Below are 19,174 nucleotides of genomic sequence, written 5' to 3'. Positions count from 1 at the left end.
TGAGTCCATCCCCTTACTTGGCTTTAGTTGTTACACTTGAGTGTCATGTGTCTGCGTTCATACCTCCAGTACTTATTTTTTGGGATACACAGGTTCTCTAGATTCCTTTCATTTATACATTCATTATCTTTAAATGGCTCTTGCTAGACTGCAGCAATGGTTTCCCAATCCTCACTAGCTTGTGCAGAGCAGTAGTGAGCAAGTGATGTGCTGCCAGCAGCAGCATACCTCACCCTCCTTCAGCGGTTTCAGTCTTAGTTTAATTTTCTCAGGCAGCAAGCTATGCGTGCAAGGGAGATGGACTCCCATCACCAACACCATCAGCTTGGGATGTTTCTGCCCCAGCTCTAGTGAGAGATGACGCCTCCTCTAGCACTGCTGTGAGGAGGCGAGTGCCCTGTTTCACAGGGACGTAGGAGAGAACCTGTTTTTCTATGGCCGCTCAGCCCCTATCTCTGCAGGCAGCTAGACAGGATTACTCAGCCCGGCATGCTTTGTATTGCAGTCTGTTCCCATACTACCTCTTTTTTTCAGCCAGGAGGGTCTCGTATAACATCGGAGGACAAAGTACCTGCCCTGCTCTGACCTGAGAACTCGCCCTTCCTCCTGGCAGTGAGGGCAATTTAAGGTTTTGGGGTTATTTAAGAGCTCCTATACTGCTTGGTCCCTGAATTTTTCAGGTTGCCCTGGATCCCCACAGGCCCTATGAAACAGATCACTCCAGCACCTGAGAATTTTCTTTCCTGTAAACAAAGCATTGGTGGATGTGGTTTACGGGCTCAGGCAAGTTCCCTTCTGCAGCCTTGCCCTACCAGTGGGATGGAGCTGATGCATGCACATCTGAAGTGTGAGAGTCACACTCCTGACAAAGGAAAGGGGTGATGGAACTTGGCATTCAGAAAGCAAGCTGTTGCAAAGAAAGCCAGCTATCTGAAATATACATTGACAAATGAGGACTAAAATATGGTGATTTACTGGCAAACCTATTTAGCAGCCTCTTTCCAGTTTAGGCTTGTTGGTTATCAGATACTTGCGAACATAAAATGAAATAACATACAATTGACAATTCTTAGCTAGTTGATTCCAGGACAGATTTCTCTGTTGTTGAAGGCACATTTCTGTGCATGGGCTTCTTTTGGAGCTGCTGCAAACATCGCTGTTAAGCTGTTTAAGAGCAGTGACTGTTCCCATCTGACAGCACACTTGGTTCTCTTCCTGGGACATTTGGAGAAATGTCGGCAGCAGCATTTCCCTTTGCAGGGACTGGAGCTGTTTCCAGGTGATCTCCACGTGCGGCTGCTTGAGCTGCTCTCCAGTCTCAGGGGGCTCCATTGGCTGCGATCCCTGGTGTGAAGAACTGATTATCCAAAAGCCCCGTCTGTCCCTGGAGCTCTGAAACAGTTACATTGGGTCTGTTTGTAGTTTTAAGCATTCTGTGAATTGCTCCTTTCAAGAAAACAGGGATGTCCACGCGTTTTCTGATCTGGACAAGTGCAAACACGGAGAGGAGATCATGTACCGAGCCTACAGCTACCAGGGGTGACGCTAATGAAAGCGATCTCCGTAGCACTCTCGTTTCCTGCCTGCTAGCATTGCTTGTTTGAGATACAGTGCCAGGTAAACAAGATGATTGTTTCTGCTGGATGATCTTAAAGCTCTCCTAACTGTCTGCTGAAAATACTTGCCCATTGCAAGGAAATGACTGTTTTGTTTGTGTTGAGAGTCAGGAGTGGGAAATGACATGAACACTGAACTGTTTTTCCTGGTGTTTTTAAGAGGAGGCATATTCACTGTCTCAGGTCTTATTTCCAAAAGGCATTCAGTGTTTTCCATAACCCTATTAAGTAACTACGAGAGGTGTGTGCATGCATATATATATGTATATATATGCATCGTAAAATATCTATCTTGCGTATCCACGTGGTAAAATTTTACTAGCATCTCCCTGTAACCATGCTGTAATGTGATTTGATATATTCCCCCTCACAGTGCTGAACTGAAACTGTTCTCAGATCTTGTTTTCCCAACACTGGAATAAATTTGTGATTATACAGTGTGCTGTAATCTCCCTGAAATAGGAAGAAGTAAAAATTCACATTTGTCATTATTATTTTGGCCAAGCACCAGTTTTATCTGCATCTGCTGAGTTACACTGTGCATTTAACCTTTTTTATCTGTGTATTGCTCCTTGCTTGCCCTTGAAAAAGAAATGGTCCAATGTTTTAGTCTTTTTAGCAGCTGAGAGCTCTTTGTTACTGATTTCTTTGGTCAAGGTGTTTTCTAAACCAACTGCTTCTCTCTAAATTCCTTGATAATGAACACTGGCACGCTGCATCTCTGTTGTCCTGCGATCTCGCTTCCCAAGTCTCCTGTGTGCGCTGTCCCACAGGACTAAGGCATCTGCAGGTGTCAGGACTTGCTTATAGTGACTTGAGTTCCGGGATGTAGATTCTCTCTCTTCTGTAAAAGTGCCTGGCAAAACACAGTCCTGGCCATGTCTGGAACTCCAGGATATGGGGGGAAAAAAAGGTTTGGTTTGTTGTTCTTTTTAATCAGCTTGGGCCTTCAAGAACTGGTCTTTGCATGAAGTCCTGCTACTCTGGCCCACATAAAAGTGTCGGTGCTGCAATACAGAACAGCCAGGCTAACGTACCACACGGCAGTTTTATCTGTTCCATTCCCTCGCCCTTCCTCAAGAAGAGCTGGGTGAAACCACCTCATGAAAATCAGAATTAGCAGTGTAGGTGCTAACAAAGAACAGTGAAGCAACATGAACACAGCTCTACAGTGGCAGGAAAAGGCTGCGACCCAAACAGAGCCTGTGTTTGTAAGCAGGGACAAGTGTGGTGGCTGCAGCATGGGCTCTGGAACACCCAGCTCTCTAACCAGTTAGGAACTTTCTTTTTAAATGTTAATGTTTGACTCTTTATCATCTGACCCTGATAGATGACACAATCTCAGCTCTTCTGATAATCAAACTAAAGTAGCATTTTATTGCCCTATAGAGACTGACTTAGTTGTATTAAAGAAAAATGTACAGTGATTAACAACTTAAATTCAACCTTTTTTTTTGTTTTTTAAACAACCCATTTCTGCATGGTTTCTTTCTACTTCCATGCATAAACAGAAAAGTGACCCATAACATGCAAGGGGAAAAGTTTAATTTCCAAAATGTTTCTTACATAGATCAGAGCATATCATATAGACTTCTTATGAAGATTTGTGTGTATGAATCAAATGTAGTAAGAGTGGCCCTTGAGGAGAAACGTTTTTAAACTTAACATTTTTAAACGTAACATCTTGACAATGAAATGTCAAATGAAGGGAAAGAGTTGTTATATGAAACAAATGTTCACCTAGAATATAAAACTGTAACTTGAGCAGAAGTTTCTGATACAGAAGAAATCCCCCCCTCTTAGCTGTGGGGGAAGGGAAGGTGCAGAGGAACACCCTTGTTGCTACACTTAAGTTTGATCTCTAAGACAGAAAAAAAATGCAGGATTTTATATTAACGTGCTGTGCAAGTTCCACTTCCGTCAATGCCACTTAATTCACATATTGCATGCATCCCTAAGAAATGAAAGGATCTGCTTACAGAATTTGTTTTTATTGTCTACAATCGTGATACAAAATGGCTGTTGCAGAAATTATTTCCCCAGGTAAGAAAATGAGCATTCAATGATATATTTGTAATGAAGTAAGAAATTTGAGAATTACTTCTTCACCTAAAATTCATGGTTTATTTCATAGTTTCACTGATGGAATTTTTAATTTTCTTCAATGATTAGTCATGACTCCCATCCTTCTGGTATGTATACAGAAGTGTTATGCACCAGCCTCAGCATGTACAACCACAAACCAAATGAACATTTTACATAAGACAGTTTGCTTTTTATAGTGATCACGCACTGATGTGAACATAGACTAAAAATAACAAATGTTGCTTTAATAAGGATTTTTTACAGTAGACGTAGATATAAAAGTTTTTCAAATTATTTTCACAGGTATCACTGAACATTTCATAGCTGTCTGTTACAGAAGCACCGAAAAGTGCTTTGAGTCTCTCATTTATTATACATAGTTAAAATATATTACACTTCTGAAGGTATCTTAAATCACTGAACAGTTTTGCTAGCATCTTAATGAGCCAAATGGGAGTAAAAGGCAGTCCACATTCATGATGTGAATATACAGTAAGGTGTTTGACATCCTATTAACTCATTGCTCATGTTCTCAAAATAACCATGGTGATGAGACCTGAAAGACAAGAATTAAGAACTAGACACTTTAATTTCACTGAATAAAACATTTAAAATAAAGAAAAGACAGTTTACCCTGTCACAGGCCAGAGAATAAGGTAAAAAGTACATAAATACATGCAGAATTAATTTATTTATACACTTAAAAAATAGTGGAAGTATTGCTCTGAATGTTGATGTAGTTAAAATCTGTGTAAAAATGACACTGAAGTGCAGTATATCTAGTAAGTAAACTTCAAAGAAGCTATAAATACTCCAAACAATTATCAATCTCGCTTCTAGAAGGTATTAACATTGAGATTTTGACTTAGGGAAGTATAACACTAGCACACAAGCCACCAGTTTTCATGGGGGCATTTCAAATGCCAAAGGCAGATTAGCTGACGGCTCCAAGACATTTTTGTTTCTGCTCTGTGCAGAATAATTGATCAAAGACCAGTTTTAGACAAAGATGTTAAGCTTCCTTGTCAGTCTGCATAGGGAGCTTTCTACAGACTCTTTGTTGTGACCTTTAAAGAGGGAGGGGGAAAAAAAGGAACTGCTCTGATAGAGGTTAAAAACAATTAAAACCAGATGAAAGTAGGAAATGTGGGGCTAATAAACCTACTCATGACACACTGAAAAGTTCACTCTAATTATGTGCAGATACCAGAAAAAGTACAAATCTGCAAGTTCTTAGCCATGAGTTATATTGCACAAGGCAAAGAGGCATATGGAAAAACATCAGGGCTCCCTGAATTCCAACCTTACATAACACCAAAATAGTAATTTATCAGTTCTTAGGCAATCTTACTTTCTTGCAGGCTCAGATGATGTTAATATAACAGCCTTTCACTGCAGAGAGCTTAGCTAAAGCCTACAGATCTCACCATGGATAAGAAAATTTCTGAGACCATTTTACTGTCCTGCCACTACACACTGATTTAACTGGCTGACTTCATAAAGATTTTGAAGGTAGAAGCATGACATACCAGAGCTGTAATGCTGCCTTCCATTAGATAAGCAATTTATCCATTAAAGAGGGAAAGTTCAGCTATTTCTTAAGGTCTGTATTAGCTTAGACAATGAGCACTACCAGAACTGCTGTAGGCCTTTAGCTTGGATTATCTAAATCATTGCAGAGTAATAACAGAAGCTTCTAGAAGGTGCTACAGGACAGCCTGTACCACTTGTGCAGGGACTTCAGGCAATAAAGAGTTTAACTCGTTGCTGTAAAGCAAACACTTCTCAAATGTCGTACAGCCCAGTTGGTGTGGTGTTAACCTCCCTTTTCAATTAAATGCAATGCATCTCAGTTGCACTTCATTGTGGAAGAAAGTCATTTCATCTTCTCAAGGGCAATCAACTCTCTAGAGGAGCAAGAGTTGCATACTGATGAAGAATCTTTTCACGTACACTAAAACCACTGCTACCAAAGGAATCAACGCCTCTAAGAACTTGATAGTGAAGCTAGAAACAGGTAAGTTGTTGCAAATGTATGAAGTCAAATGGTTTAATACTATAGCTGGCATCAGCAGACAGTGGAGTAATTTTTGAAACTAGAGATAAAAATAAAGGAGGGATTACTGCAAGGTCCTCATCTGAAAACACATCACCATGGGCTCCGGCAAAGATGTGGGCTTCTGATTAGCAATAAGGGAGTTTTCAAACCATTTCAGCAGACTGACTTGCATGAGTCAGCCAGTCGACTGAGTGTGCGTATTAACCACCAAGAACTTGCATCTTTTCCCATCACTACCTCACCTCTAGCTATCAGTTTGAAGCTGCCTAGCTCGTTTCCTTTAAATCCTCATTTCTGCCAGGTAGTGGGACAGGAGAATTGAGTTTAGAGTGACTGTTCTTCAAATCTGGAATAGTTACAGAAAAACAGTCATGACAAATGAAATGTGCAACTTATCTATGCTTGCTAATTCAGGAGCAAGTTAAAAATCAGGAAGAATTGTGGATAGTAGCGGTCTCTTAGGAAAGGTTTATGACAATTTATTTCTATACATTTCAACTGCTTATCAACAAAGTAGTGAATGGAGCCTTTCAGACCAGCTCAGCTGAGTGGGAGCAAGAAATAAAGTAACAGAAGAGATCTAGGTGCTGCAATAGAGTAATTCTCTATTTCAATATAAGAATAAGAAACAGCATGTTCCATTCAGTTTTGTTGGCAGATGACTACAGTTGACTAGTCATCAAATGAAGGCAAAATTAACATGTAGGGGCCTGTATATAATAAATATCGACTAAAATCTGGTCTAAAATCCTTACAGTAACTAGTTTACCCTGATATCACTATGGCTGCAAATATAAATGGAGAGGCAAACCAAAATGTAATGTGGTGCTTTGTCTCCATCATGTTTCCTGAAGCCACTGGCAAACACAGGAGAAGTTTCTCAAATCACAGAAGTTGCAAGAAAACATTTACAAAATCCAAAATACTTACCTAAAACATAAGCAGCTACTAACTTTTGATTCACACTTAAGTGGAGGTAGAGAGGCACCAGGGATTCCATTTCCCCCAATGTAGGTAGCATTAGTGCTGCAATACACACTATTCCTAGGAAGACTGTTAGTAAACTAGGTCCCGACGAGGCAGTTCTGTTTTCTGAAAAACAAGATGGTACCAATTGTAAGGAATATCTACCCAATGTAAGTGTTAAATATTCTCCAAAAGTGTTTGCAGTACATTGGAGCTGCAATACCCTGAGATTTTATTTTCCCTTTGGGGGGGGTGGAAAACAACTCTTAAACCCACCCTCCTAAACCTTCTGCATCTTGCAGTGGAGAAGGCTGCTCCCTGTTTCGATGCTGGAACTTGTTTTCACATGACTTCCCAAACGCCTCCCTTCTGGAGGAACAGAGCCTGCCAGGCCCAGTAGCTATATATACACACTCATGACAGCTGGATGTTTCAGCAATGCTTGAGGTTTCACCACGCATCCTGACTCCATTTCTTGGTATGTTCCTTCAGTGATTAGTAATAAATTAGGAAAGAGCACCTCAAGGAGCTGCACAGGCAGATAATGCTGCTTATGCCTCCGGAATAAAACGTGGCTACACAAAGAGCACAGGTTCTCACTCCAGATCAGTTCCCCCTCTTTCCTTAGAGGATTCAAGGGCTGCACCTGCCAGAACCAGCTTATGTGCCACAACTTAGTAATATTTGAGTCTTACTTTAAAACCTGTGAGAGTGAACCGTTCTGACAGTTCAGTATCACCAGAATAAGGAAATGAAACTATAGATGAACTGTCCGTCATACTCTTTATTGCACTGCAGTTTAACAGCTGGAACCTACTCAAAGACACACTGTGTAATCTTTGAAAAGAGCTGATAACATTAGTTCAATACCTCTAACCAAATTCTTAAGACCCATGGGAAGTTAGCCAATGTTGTTATCAAGTTTTTCTAACCTCAGCAACTAGCAATACGTGTCCTGTTTTCATTCCATAAATCTGATATTTGTAGGTTATATGCAAAGACTGTAGTTGCTTTGTTTACTGTTTATCTGTAAGCAAGCAATATAATGTAGTCAACAAGGTTTTTAAGCAGAGAAATAGCATTTGGATTAAGACCAGTATCAGATTGTTCTGGATGGTTCAAACCCTCTGTACCTGAACAATCATCACGGTAACGTTCTGTTCTGTGAGTGGGGAGATCTTGTAGGTTTGCTTTAACCATGTATCCTAATAGCTATCTTGAGGGGGTTTTGAAATTCCAGGAAAAGGTGTTTCACCAGCCCACAAACTATGTATAAATAGTGAACCAGTTTGGTTTTAACAAGAGGAACACTCTCAAACAGGTTTGTCTATTTTCTGGAATAGATTTTTGTTCTTGTCATGAAAAATAAAAGTGACAAGAATATTACAGTATGAATCAGTAGAAGTAACAAAGTGGTAGACTGTCAAGTCAAGAACCAGTTTAGATTCAGTGCCGGTAAAACTGATATTTTTTATCTTTCTCCCTACCACTTCAATTAAACTGTTAGATCCAGGTTTTGCCCAAGACTGTTGATTCGCTTCCTCATGTATGAAAGAGTTTACAGCTAGCAACTGTGCTTTTCTGTACTTGTGAGACAGACCAATGAGATGGTGCAGAACAAGGAGCACTTTAGAAGATGTTTTGGCAGTATTTCCTGCTCATCAGGCAATGGAGGATGAGGGGTTTGGAACAACCTCAGAATGGGCGTAGGTTCTGAAAGAGCCCAAGGGAAAAAATAACTACCATCCTTTTGCAGATAAATTCCCATTGGCTGTAACAGAACTTCTGCACCTGAGGAACAGAGGATATACTCTCCGAGGTATGACATGCAAAGCTGGGGCAGCAAAGGGTCTTGATTAATCAAGACAGCATAAGCAGAATAGCCATAGTTTGGGTTCTTGGGCACTATCATTCCCCAGTGATACAGACAGCAGTCTTACATGTAAGTAAAAACAATTATTTTAAAATTTATTTTAGTCTAGGCTTTCTAGTCCCTTGAGCTATTCATAACTGATTCAGAACACAGGAGGGGTAAAAGATTTCAGCTACCTGGTTGACACAAAGTCTGCTCAAAAAAGACACTTTCAGCCAGGTGTTCTTTTATTCGTTTTTCCTCCTCTTCCTTTTGTTGTTGTTGTTCCTTTGCAGATGGAAGCAGAGTAGCAATAATCTCCTTTTTCCCTAATGCTTTCCTCTGGCTCTGCTCAGACACTTGTAGACGGAATTTATCTATCACACCATAGTAAGAAGCCCGAACATCTCTGTGACGAATCACACTGCAGAAGAAAACATTTTCAGAGGAACTAATAAAAAGCATGTGTCCTGTACAATTACACCCTACATCCCAATATCTTCCCCTTTCCCCCATACACAGACACACTGCCATACTACAGATCCCCGTTCCCTCCTCCATCACTCAATGTTCTTGAAGATTTGATCTTGCCTTCTCTCTTCTCTCCCTATGTTCGCTCTGGTTCTCAAAAATATTGGCTCCAATTGGCTGGCCAAAAAGAACAGTTAAATATTTATCTCAAGCACACCTTTGCCTCAATCTGAGGCCTAGCTGCCGATTTGCATGAAACATCAATTATCTGAAAGATGCCTCCTCTTTTATCTAAGTCGTTTGATGTTGGCCAATGATTTTAAAAGCTATGAAGGGACTGGAGTGGACAGGGAAGGAAAGAGATAAAGTGAGACTGCCAAACACTTGGACAGATGATGGCAAAAGTCTAGCTTTTTCAGGAAACCAGGCTCACAGCTTTACAATTATACCTTCTCAGAAGCAAAAACTCAATTCTCTTTACATTCTAGAGTCAGCTAGATGTAAAGGGATTTTCAAAATCAGAAGCCCACCATTAAGAGCATGTAACACTGCAGTAAAAATGACAACTACGTATCTACGTAAACATTTCTCACCTTTCAGCGAGTAAATCTGGTTATCAATAAGAGAGATGTGTGCTGTCAATCAATCTAACGACCTTGAGCACGTTTCGTAGGCCGCATTGAAATGCATTATGCTGTAGATGCTTCGCTTGCTACCAAGAGCTATGCCAAGTGTAGCTACACAAGCTGCAATCGCAACTCAGACTGTAGCGTAGTCATATCCTCTGAATTATAGCTAAAGAGTCAGTTATTTTCTTGGTATGTCTTTTCACTGTCCAGCAACCATTCTGTTACTCTACTGTTTTGAATACATTGACCAAGATGGCTTCAACAGTAGGACAGGGTGATAGCTGTTGCATTCCTTCTAGCTTTATGGCATTTCAGGGGAAAAATTGTATGTGGGACCTACAAAAGGCACAGTTTTAAAACAACACTGATCAAAGGCAATACAGACCTCTGAGCAGTGCTCTGCACAACTGCCTCCTCTCTGCATTTATGACTCATTATGAAAATACATATCTACCATTAAAAAGCTATAACATTTAGGTTTTGAAGTCATATCAGCTCTTACGATTAATATAGATTTTAATTATTTTTCCAAAGTGGAAAACTTTTTTTTTTGTGAAAAGCTATTCTAAATTTCTAAGATAACTATAGCTAATCTGACAAAATACCTACATAAAAGTGATTTGGCTTCAAGAAGGATGCCATCTCCTGAGGGGAAAAAAATTATTCTACCTTTAGTAATACAGGATTGTAGTCTTAAAATTGCTTCAAGAAACCTATCTTTGTGATAATATATACATTAAACTGCTGCAAGAAACTGATTTTTGTGTTTCAGTCTTTGTTTAAAGGAACTACATCACATCAAGGTATCTACAACCCTTAACACATAGTCAGTGCTTGTAACTGGTATCTAGTTTGATTAGACTATTCAACAAGGAAACAGAGACTAAGTCATCCCCAAGCGAGAAGGCTGCCGGAATGTATGTAGTTTTATGTCACTTGAGGCAAAAGAGTGCTTATGACCGGCTTTTAGCAAACTGAGTGTTGGCTGGGCAACTGCCTTCACTAAAACAAAAGGCTTTTTCCCCTCTGACAATCCTAATTCATACAACTCCCAGCATATCCGAACAGCAGATTCAACTCTTATTTCTTCCTTTAACGCTTCCTTTTAAATTTTTGTTTCTATTCTTAGTACCATGGTACTAACTACCAACCTAAACAGAATCTTTACATAACACTGTGCTATGAGAACATGCATCTGCTGCCAAGCAGAGAGATGTTTTCTGCAGACCCTTATAAACAGATACATTCTCCTGTTTCTTTTTAGAGACCATTGCATAATTGGAAGCTCTGTAGAATATCTGTTTATCTGGCAAATGGCCATACTTGCATAGTACTGCTCATATCCTAGGAGTAAACACTGCCCTTAGACAGCAACCATTGGAACGGGATGGGGAGTTTGTGGCACAAAAAATTCCCTTGGAAACATGCATATGTCGTATTTTCCTCTATTTAATAAAAGACACTTGTTTAAGATAAACCAAATGTAATCGAGCTTGCGTAAATGTCTGTTAAAGACTGGAATAGCTCACTGATACACTGGTATATTCTGACCTGTTTTGTTCTGGTTTTAGGATTGTTGCTCCTGCCCATTGAAAATTTTACTTCCATGTTTTAAACTTCCTTTCTCTTTGGTGAGTCCTTGGAATTTTCCAAATTACACCCAAGGAAAACAGTCTACAGGAAAAAGCCATTCCCCAAGAACAGTATTATTTATCTGACAAGGGACAGATCATTCAATAGCAGGGGTTTTGTATATGGCCATTTGTTAACTGAAGATTCCACAGGGTGTTTTAGTTTGCAAATTTGTACTCAAAAAGCTCAAAAAGGTACTTCATACTTTCTTTAGCTGTACCTGTACATCAGCACAGAAATAATGTAGCAAATGAAAAAAAAAAAGAAAAAAAAAGGGCTATTTTAGCTTATATACCTACTGTACTTTGAATTATAGCAGCCTACAGACCCTATACATTATTGTGGTCACTTAACTGGCCTTTATCTTTTCTCTGTTACTGGATTGGGACCTGACAGAAGAAACAAATAAAGGGGAGACAGAGAGATCTGAGAATGAGAGAGGCGGTTGGGGTGAAAGGTAGGCAAAAGTACCTTTATTAAACACAGCCCAGAAAAGCGTGCTCAGTAGAGCTGCATACATTTTCATTTTGCCCATCTGCAAACAAATATTTCTCACAAAGAAATCCCAGCCCTGGGGGTCTTGCTTTTCTTGTTAGAAATAACAAAAAAAGTACTCAGAGGAGGCTCACATTACTCTCACTGCTAGTTTACAAACTATACTACATTTACTAGCATTTTATTTATGCCCAAAGACAAAACTAAAGGAGGAAATATCTCTAATATTGTAATATCTCTGCCCTAGAGTGAAAGAATAGCAAAGACCAGGTGGCCACAAGAATATAAGAGATTAGGAAAATATTACATCTTTATCCAACTTAGTTTATACTATGCATGCTGTCATTTACTGACTCTTAAATAATAAAAGAAGTTAAGGTAATACTTACATATCAACACAGCACTGAGGCTTCACTGCACCAGTAGCATCAACCACCGCATATTTATTTGGAGTTGTACAAAGAACTGCAATGAAAAGGACAGTGGTGGTAACAAATCATGAATTAATACCTCGCTGACTTCATCAACAGATATAGGTAAAGACACGAGTTTGGTTTTGTCACAAATATGATTTGTTACATGAATTATAACTGGACTGTTCAAGATCACCAACTAGCCCTTAAATAAAACTTAACCTAAGAAACCCACCTTTGAATTTTAAGGCAAACTCATAGGGGTTATATAGAGTCAACACCTGCTTGTGTGTTGACTGGTCATCTGCATAAAATATAAGTTCTGTAGGAAAAACAAAAACAGGAAGATTTCCTTCCACTAACTCTGGCTGTCTTTTTTGTTGCTGCATTGGCACTGAATCCTCCTTGCTGCTTCTTGTGTTCTTATGATTTTGTATCCTCAGAGACTTCAGTTTTTGAATCGTTTAAGAATTCCAAAGCATTTTGGCAATTCTAAAGGAAAAAAGGGGAAAAAAAAAGAGAAAAGGCAAGAAGATTATTTCCATAAGTCTATACTAAACTGAGGCAGTCAACAAAGGTGTAAAAATATAAAGCTTGGTCCTTAGTTGTGAATCTACCTTTACTTAAGTTCCTTCAAAAATACAGAAATAGAAAAAAATATTTGCATCAGGTTTCCATCTATTTAATGAACTGCTATAAAACAAATGGATAAGCACTTTTTCAGTGCATGATGACAGCATTTTGGGGTCCCAGTTGATGACAAGAGCTGCTTGTTCTAGGTCTGTGCAACACAAACCAAACAACAACAACAAGAAGATACACCATCCTTGCCTCAGAACACTAACACTTGAGAAAAAACAGAGCAGAAATGAGGAAACACAAAGACGTAGGGCAGCAGTAATCACCATTTAGGCAGGAATCTCTGTGCAGTGACGACCTTCCAGGATGAGGGATAACAACTTAGGTATCTGCTCACACAGGCACTGAGGTATGTCAAATCCCAGAGATTCAGAACAAAAGAATGGGGAACACCTTCATGCCTTCTTTAAACTAAGCTCTTGTTACAATTGCATGGTAATTATAGGCAACGAATTGAAAAATAACTGGGATGAATAATAGCAAACAGATTTGGGATTTACTATTTCATTAAAAAATAAGACAGGTTTTCTACCACCGCTGTCTCTAACCAAAGTATAACCATTGTCATTCTCCCTCTGCCACTCCCCCAGTTTTGTTTTATTTTGAGTGACGTCCCAGAACTGAAACCAGAACCCATGACCCAATCAAGCAACAATCCCAAATGTATTTCATAAAATAAAATTAAGGCCAGACTCGTCAGCACACATACCATTGACTTTACACACTACCGACAGAACAAAGTGAAACAGCTACATATATTTCCCCCCACCCCGAAGGGTCATATTTTACTGTAGTTCCTATAGGTTAATTATCAAACTGAAGGTGTCCTTTGAGGCTTAACTTTATTCTATAGTAGAAAAATATTAAGAGAACAAAGAGTTCCGACTGATCCATTAGCTGCAATTTCCACTTCCAATGGAGCTTTATAAACCAAGGTCCATTTCAGCTGTTCTCCAGTCTAATAAACTGATTTGGTTGCACCTATAAAACTTTTCAGCAGTGAACAGCCCCAGTATTATGAACCATCAAAACCAAGTCCTTGTTTTTGCATTCTAAACATCATGATGTTCACATGTCCAAGCACCAGATACATGTTGCATACTTGAAACATGACACAAGTTTAGGTGTTTACTACAGAATATCTGTCATATTTTCAGATTTACAGGTTCTGATTCTTATTCACAAATTAAGCTTTTTTTTTTTTTTTTTTTTTGAAATAGCAAATCATCGCTGTAAAATTTAAATTCATGGCTCTTACTGGAATGTCCTTCCCCAAGATCCAGTTTCTTTTCAGAGCACAGGTTTGTTTCCACTTCACTGAAATGCTACTAATAATATTCTGAAAACAAATCCCCAATGATAGTGTTCCAAGCTGATGTTCTGCTACCTTATTAAGAAGAGCCTAGAAAAAGAAATAGCTCTCTCAGTGGCAATTTGGGTTCTGAGTGCTTCTTAGAATTTTGGTGAATCCCTTTTGTTTCAGAAGAATTAAACTCTGGAATCACTTTGTGCAGCAAGTGTAAGCATTATTTCTTGAACAACTTTATATACTATTGCAAAGTGAGATTCATTGTTCCATTCAAATACACTAAGACTATATGAAAAGCTAATGTGGAAAAACTGCCAGCTTGCAGGAATACAAAATAACTGCTTCTGAAACTTCTCATAGGCAGAAGAATTTTTTTACAAAAGTTAGCTTGATGCAGTATGCAGTAAGCATATGTGAGAATCTTGGGTTCTCATACATATCTATACATACATTATGTGTAACAGAAATATAGGTAATCTTTGAAATTAACAGAAGAGGTGTTTTCCTAATAAATGTTTTAAACTACTGTACAACCAATAGCAAACTACTGCTAGCTATTTTTAAGTGACAATAATAAATTTGTTAATTATAATAAATAATATTTTAAAATTCTTTTGATCCTTTAGATTTTTATTTAAACACTGCACAGGTTTCATTCTGATTCCTGGCATCATACCACAACTCCAGTTTCTTCAGCTCAGCCAGCGGCAAGTGTTTAGGTGTCCAAAAAACCCACAAATCACATCAGTGGATCACTAAGCCTATTAACAGGATCATTTTTCTTATGCATCCATTGAAAACACAGTGTGCAAACCTCCCAGGATTCCACAACTTGCAGGCGGAAAGCCACCAATCTTTAAAAAGTATACTCCGTTATTGCTTTCTTTTCTTATTTAACTTGGCTGGATAAGAAGTTACCGCTCAACCTGGCAAAAGTAAATCTGGCAAACCCAGGCCTACAGTAGACATGTTTGCTTACACAGCAATGTCATTCAGAGTATAAACTTCTGGATTTCTAAGCGAGCAACCAGCATCCTTTTTGAGACAATCACTCTGGCTTGGGATATCTCACCAAGTGACATCAGTAAAAGCACTTTTCCCAAAGACTGCGTTATAAACTATACATACACTGGGGAGATTTGACGGTTCGGCATTAATAACAGCATATCTTTCATATGGCACTCATCAACAAGAAACTGCAAAGACTTTTACAGAGAAAGTCTGTATCATCAGAACTTCTTTGCACAGACTAACCCTACAGCAGCACTCCTGCAAACGCCCAGAATAAGGCTCCGACACCCCAGCCAGTTCATTTAGGAGAACCTTGCCCGCCACTCTTCTACGTTGTGCACTGCAGCAGATTCTTACCACAATCACTAAATACAGTCAATAGTCACCACGATTACTTGCAGAACATAAAGGTAAGCACAAACAAATCTGTACAAAACCAAGATGTCTCAAGTCTGTGACCCACACTGCACAGATGGGCTTCTCTTAGGACCGCCAGTAAAACTCCTTGTAGGCGCAGGAATCTGCCACACGTAATGTTCATTACAGGGCACGGGCCAAAGTGTAACACCTGAACAATGCCAGCTTGCTTTCCAACGCTCTTTGAAGTCCAGACAAACAATTGTCACTGATATTTTTTCTTAGCACAATAAGGATCTTTCCTCCCTGAAGTTACTAAATATATACTGCTGGTGTCACAATAGCACAGATCTGCCAGCGTTTCCTTTGAAATCCCTTTCTTCATAAATTTAACAGAGAAAAACACAAAGTGAAACGTAACTTCTCTCTAAGGTCAAAATAACACAGATTGTGATTTGGTTTTGCTTAGCAAGTATCTGCTGAAAAATTAAATCAAGTGAGGAAGTTTTTTTGTTCCCATTTTAACTTCCAACAGCCTCATCACCATGGCTTCTGAGTGCATTTGTTGGTTGGTTTTTTTTCCTCCTAACAACTGCAAATAACTCTACAGAATGTCATCTGGTAAACACTTTATTCAGAAAGTAATCTCTTTACAGTCAGTGTCTCCACATTCTCCTTTTAAAAATCGTCTGATTACACTGTAATCTATTTTTGTTATATCGCATGATCTACCCTCTAAATCTACACAATAAGCCTTTCCACACCATATACTCAATAAAATTGATGCCTTTTGAAAGCATATTTACAAAATAAGCCGCAAAGACTTCTTCAAACTCACCTCCTGCATCAAGTAGTGCAATTACTTCAGGGGACATACAAATACAGCATGAGATCTGAAGCAGATCTATTAATGTTCTGTTCTCCAAAAGTTTTTGAAGGCCTTAACGTGTGCTTATGCAAACCAATGTTTAAACTACCTGCAATTATTTTGGAGAGTCATCCAATGATTAGAGCACAGACCCAGCAGCCAGGACGGCTGGATTCCATTATTGCTAACTCTGTCACTGACGCTCCATGACCTTGAGCAAGTTGGTTAACCTCACCTCAATCTGCTAATCTATGAAGGCACATATTCCACAAAGTATTTAAGTAGGCGGATAGTCACATTTAAACTGGCAGAACTACTCCGACACTTTGCAAAGACTGCGCCGAAATATACTACTGTTTACCTCTTTACAGGGTGATGAGAAATGTAATTAGTAACTGTCTCCTGGATGCTGTAAAATAAAAGTCTCAGAGCATTACCTATTAGCATGGATGCCTACAACATGCATAAATCATGCTGATCATGACAGCAAAATTAGGACCACATTATTTTTTCCTTTGTTTTTTCAAACACTGAAAAGGTGACAGTAACAAAAAAAAAAATTATTCAAATGCAACTAAGAGACAGGCAAAACCAGGAAAACCAAAATAACAGCTGTGCATTGTTTCTGAACCCTTCTACTGTAATGCTCAGAAGAATTCTATGGCAGACTTTCAAGGGCACATCTGCTTTAGTCTCTCTTTTCTCACTTTCACGTTGCGTTTAATACACTAAACCGGCCGCTTTTCAAACGCGCGTTGTGCTCATTGGTGCTGCGTGGCCTTTTGCCATGCCTCAGACCAGGTTCAAACACGCAGCTCCAATGCCAAGATGCCACAGATGAACTGAGGAAAACGCTCTTTCCTCAGAGACCGACGGGAAGAAAGACTTTCCGATTTGACTCTCAAAGCGCACCTACCGAAGGCAGAGAAAGAGCAATAATTGCACACGCTTAATTGATCCTCTTTGTTCTCCGACAACGAGCAGCAGAGATAAAGGCTGAGGCATCTGCGCCCTAACGGCCTCGCTCCGCAGCCCGCGCCCTGCCCGATAACGCCGCCCGCATCTTCGAACCGGCCCCGGCCCGCCCCGCTCCTTGCGCGGAGCAAGTCCAAACCAGACCCGGCCCCACCGACGGCCGGTCCGCACTCGCCCCCCCGGCCCCCGCGGGACAGCCCGGCTCCGGCCGCCCCGCTCCCCGCCGAGGAGCCCCGCGGGTGAGAGGGTCCAGGCCGGGCGGGCGGCGCCGCTGGGGCCTCGGAACGCGGCCGCCGCCCCGCTCCTCCTCACGGCCCTGCCGAGGGAAAGGGCCGCCGGCGCCGGGCTCCGCCAGCGCTCCCGCCCGAGCCGGCACGGCAAGGACTGCCGGTCCTGGGGGAAAGCCCCGTGCCGCCCGCCGGAGAGGAGGCGGGGGGGGAGGCCCGGCCTGTCAGGGGCCCCTCGCTGCCCAGCCCGGTAACCGGGGGTGTGGGGGGTGACGCTCCTCCCCCCCGCGCGCCGTCCCGGGGTGTCGCGCGGCGCCCCCCGCCCCTAACTCACCCCCTCCGGGGCCGCTGGGTGCGGGCTCGCGCGGCGCCCCCTTTGTCCGCCCCCCCCCCCCGCCTGCTCCCGTCACTGCAGGTAGCGTCGTCGCTATGGCTGCCGGGATTCGCGGCGAACTCCCGCCCTCCCGCCGCGGCCATCGCGAGACGTCACGGAGTTCCGCCCCTCGCGCACCACCCAGCCCCTCGCGCGCCACTCAGCCCTTCCCTCCTTGCCCGCCGTCTTGTCAGCGCGGGCTGAGGGGAGCGGTGAGGTGTCGGGGCTGCCCCCGGTCTTGGGGCCTTGTTCCGCGGCTGCTTCCCCGCTCCCGGCAGGGGGCCTTTCCCCAACCGGCTGACCAGGGCTGGGCCGCCTTCCGGGGCATCCCGGTGCCCTAAGGAGAGGGTGAGGAGCGCTGGCCTGCACTCCCTGGGCAGCAAAGCGAGGGGAGGCCCCATGGCGGGAAGCGGGGAATTTTGTAATCGTCCGGCTTTCCTCGCATACGGAAGTTACACTTTAAGAATAATTTACCTCATGTAATGATTTCTGAGACCTAACCTGTCCCCGAGAGGGTTCCTGGCCCCTCTCCGGGCTCCCATTGCTGTTGATCCTGCTGTGTTTCCTGGCATGCGGGTCCCCAGACCCGGCTTTAGGTTCAGTAAAGATGCTGCTCCGGAGCTCCAACTCGGAGCGATCTTGCTGATTACTTACAAATCCTCCAGCGGGAAGGATCAGCCTTTCTCACCTGCTCTGAATGCAGAATGAAACTGGTGACAAGCCGAACGTACATTCCTGATCCTCTAATTGTACAGCAGCACACAAATGGTGTGTGTTGTCTCTGTAGACTGCTTCTCTTGCTCTTACCTTTGTTCTGTATTCCTTTTATTTGCTTAACGTGTTTTTATTAAACTATTTGTGGACTTTAACTCATTTTATGCAGTATCCACTATCATCTCTCTTTGGGGGTTTTTTTCTGTCTTGGGCTTTTCAGCCCTGTGTAATTAAAGTAGCAGCATAATCACCACCTAAGATCTTTCCCAACTTTTAAGATTATTAATGCAGCAAAATATTTTCATTGCAAGTCAGGTCAATAATTAAGATTTATATTAAGCCATCCAGTCAGCAGGATTGCAAATCTTTTATCCATTACCAGACTTTACCCACCAGTGAAATGAGCACGCTTCTATGGTGAAATAAACACAGCAGCCATTCATATTTCGGAATAACATCATGAAACAATCCAGGACAGGAAGT

The 19,174-nt window shown here is 41.4% G+C and overlaps 1 protein-coding gene across 3 annotated transcripts; it reads right to left on the bottom strand.

Moving 5' to 3' along the window:
* Positions 1 to 3,144: 3,144 nt before the first annotated feature.
* Positions 3,145 to 18,052, bottom strand: MOSPD1 (motile sperm domain containing 1). 3 transcript variants are annotated; one of them, XM_054839126.1, is made up of 6 exons: positions 17,939 to 18,052; positions 12,454 to 12,710; positions 12,195 to 12,270; positions 8,776 to 9,002; positions 6,691 to 6,852; positions 3,145 to 4,257 (listed from the first exon to the last, which is right to left on the bottom strand). In XM_054839126.1, the coding sequence occupies exons 2-6, from the start codon at positions 12,605 to 12,607 to the stop codon at positions 4,226 to 4,228; spliced, it is 651 nt and encodes a 216-aa protein (XP_054695101.1). In that variant the 5' UTR covers positions 12,608 to 12,710; positions 17,939 to 18,052; the 3' UTR covers positions 3,145 to 4,225. The 3 variants fall into 3 exon arrangements, with proteins under 3 accessions (XP_054695101.1, XP_054695102.1, XP_054695103.1); XM_054839127.1 differs by lacking the exon at positions 17,939 to 18,052 and adding an exon at positions 17,319 to 17,860; XM_054839128.1 differs by lacking the exons at positions 3,145 to 4,257; positions 17,939 to 18,052 and adding an exon at positions 4,264 to 6,106.
* Positions 18,053 to 19,174: the final 1,122 nt, after the last annotated feature.

Source organism: Grus americana, chromosome 12 (genome assembly GCF_028858705.1).
Source record: "Grus americana isolate bGruAme1 chromosome 12, bGruAme1.mat, whole genome shotgun sequence".
Classification (NCBI taxonomy): Eukaryota; Metazoa; Chordata; class Aves; order Gruiformes; family Gruidae; genus Grus; species Grus americana.
Note: the sequence above shows the minus strand (reverse complement) of the source record. Positions and strands in the feature narration are given on the sequence as shown.

Bases quoted from the DNA above. Each gene is read 5' to 3' on its own strand.
- MOSPD1 (XM_054839128.1), bottom strand. From the start codon at position 12,607: ATGCAGCAACAAAAAAGACAGCCAGAGTTAGTGGAAGGAAATCTTCCT. The intron at 9,003-12,194 runs GTAAGTATTACC...TTTCTTCTGCAG, and splicing joins CCTCAGTGCTGTGTTGATAT to TGTGATTCGTCACAGAGATG. The intron at 6,853-8,775 runs GTAGCTGAAATC...CTTGTTTTTCAG, and splicing joins GCAGACTTTGTGTCAACCAG to AAAACAGAACTGCCTCGTCG.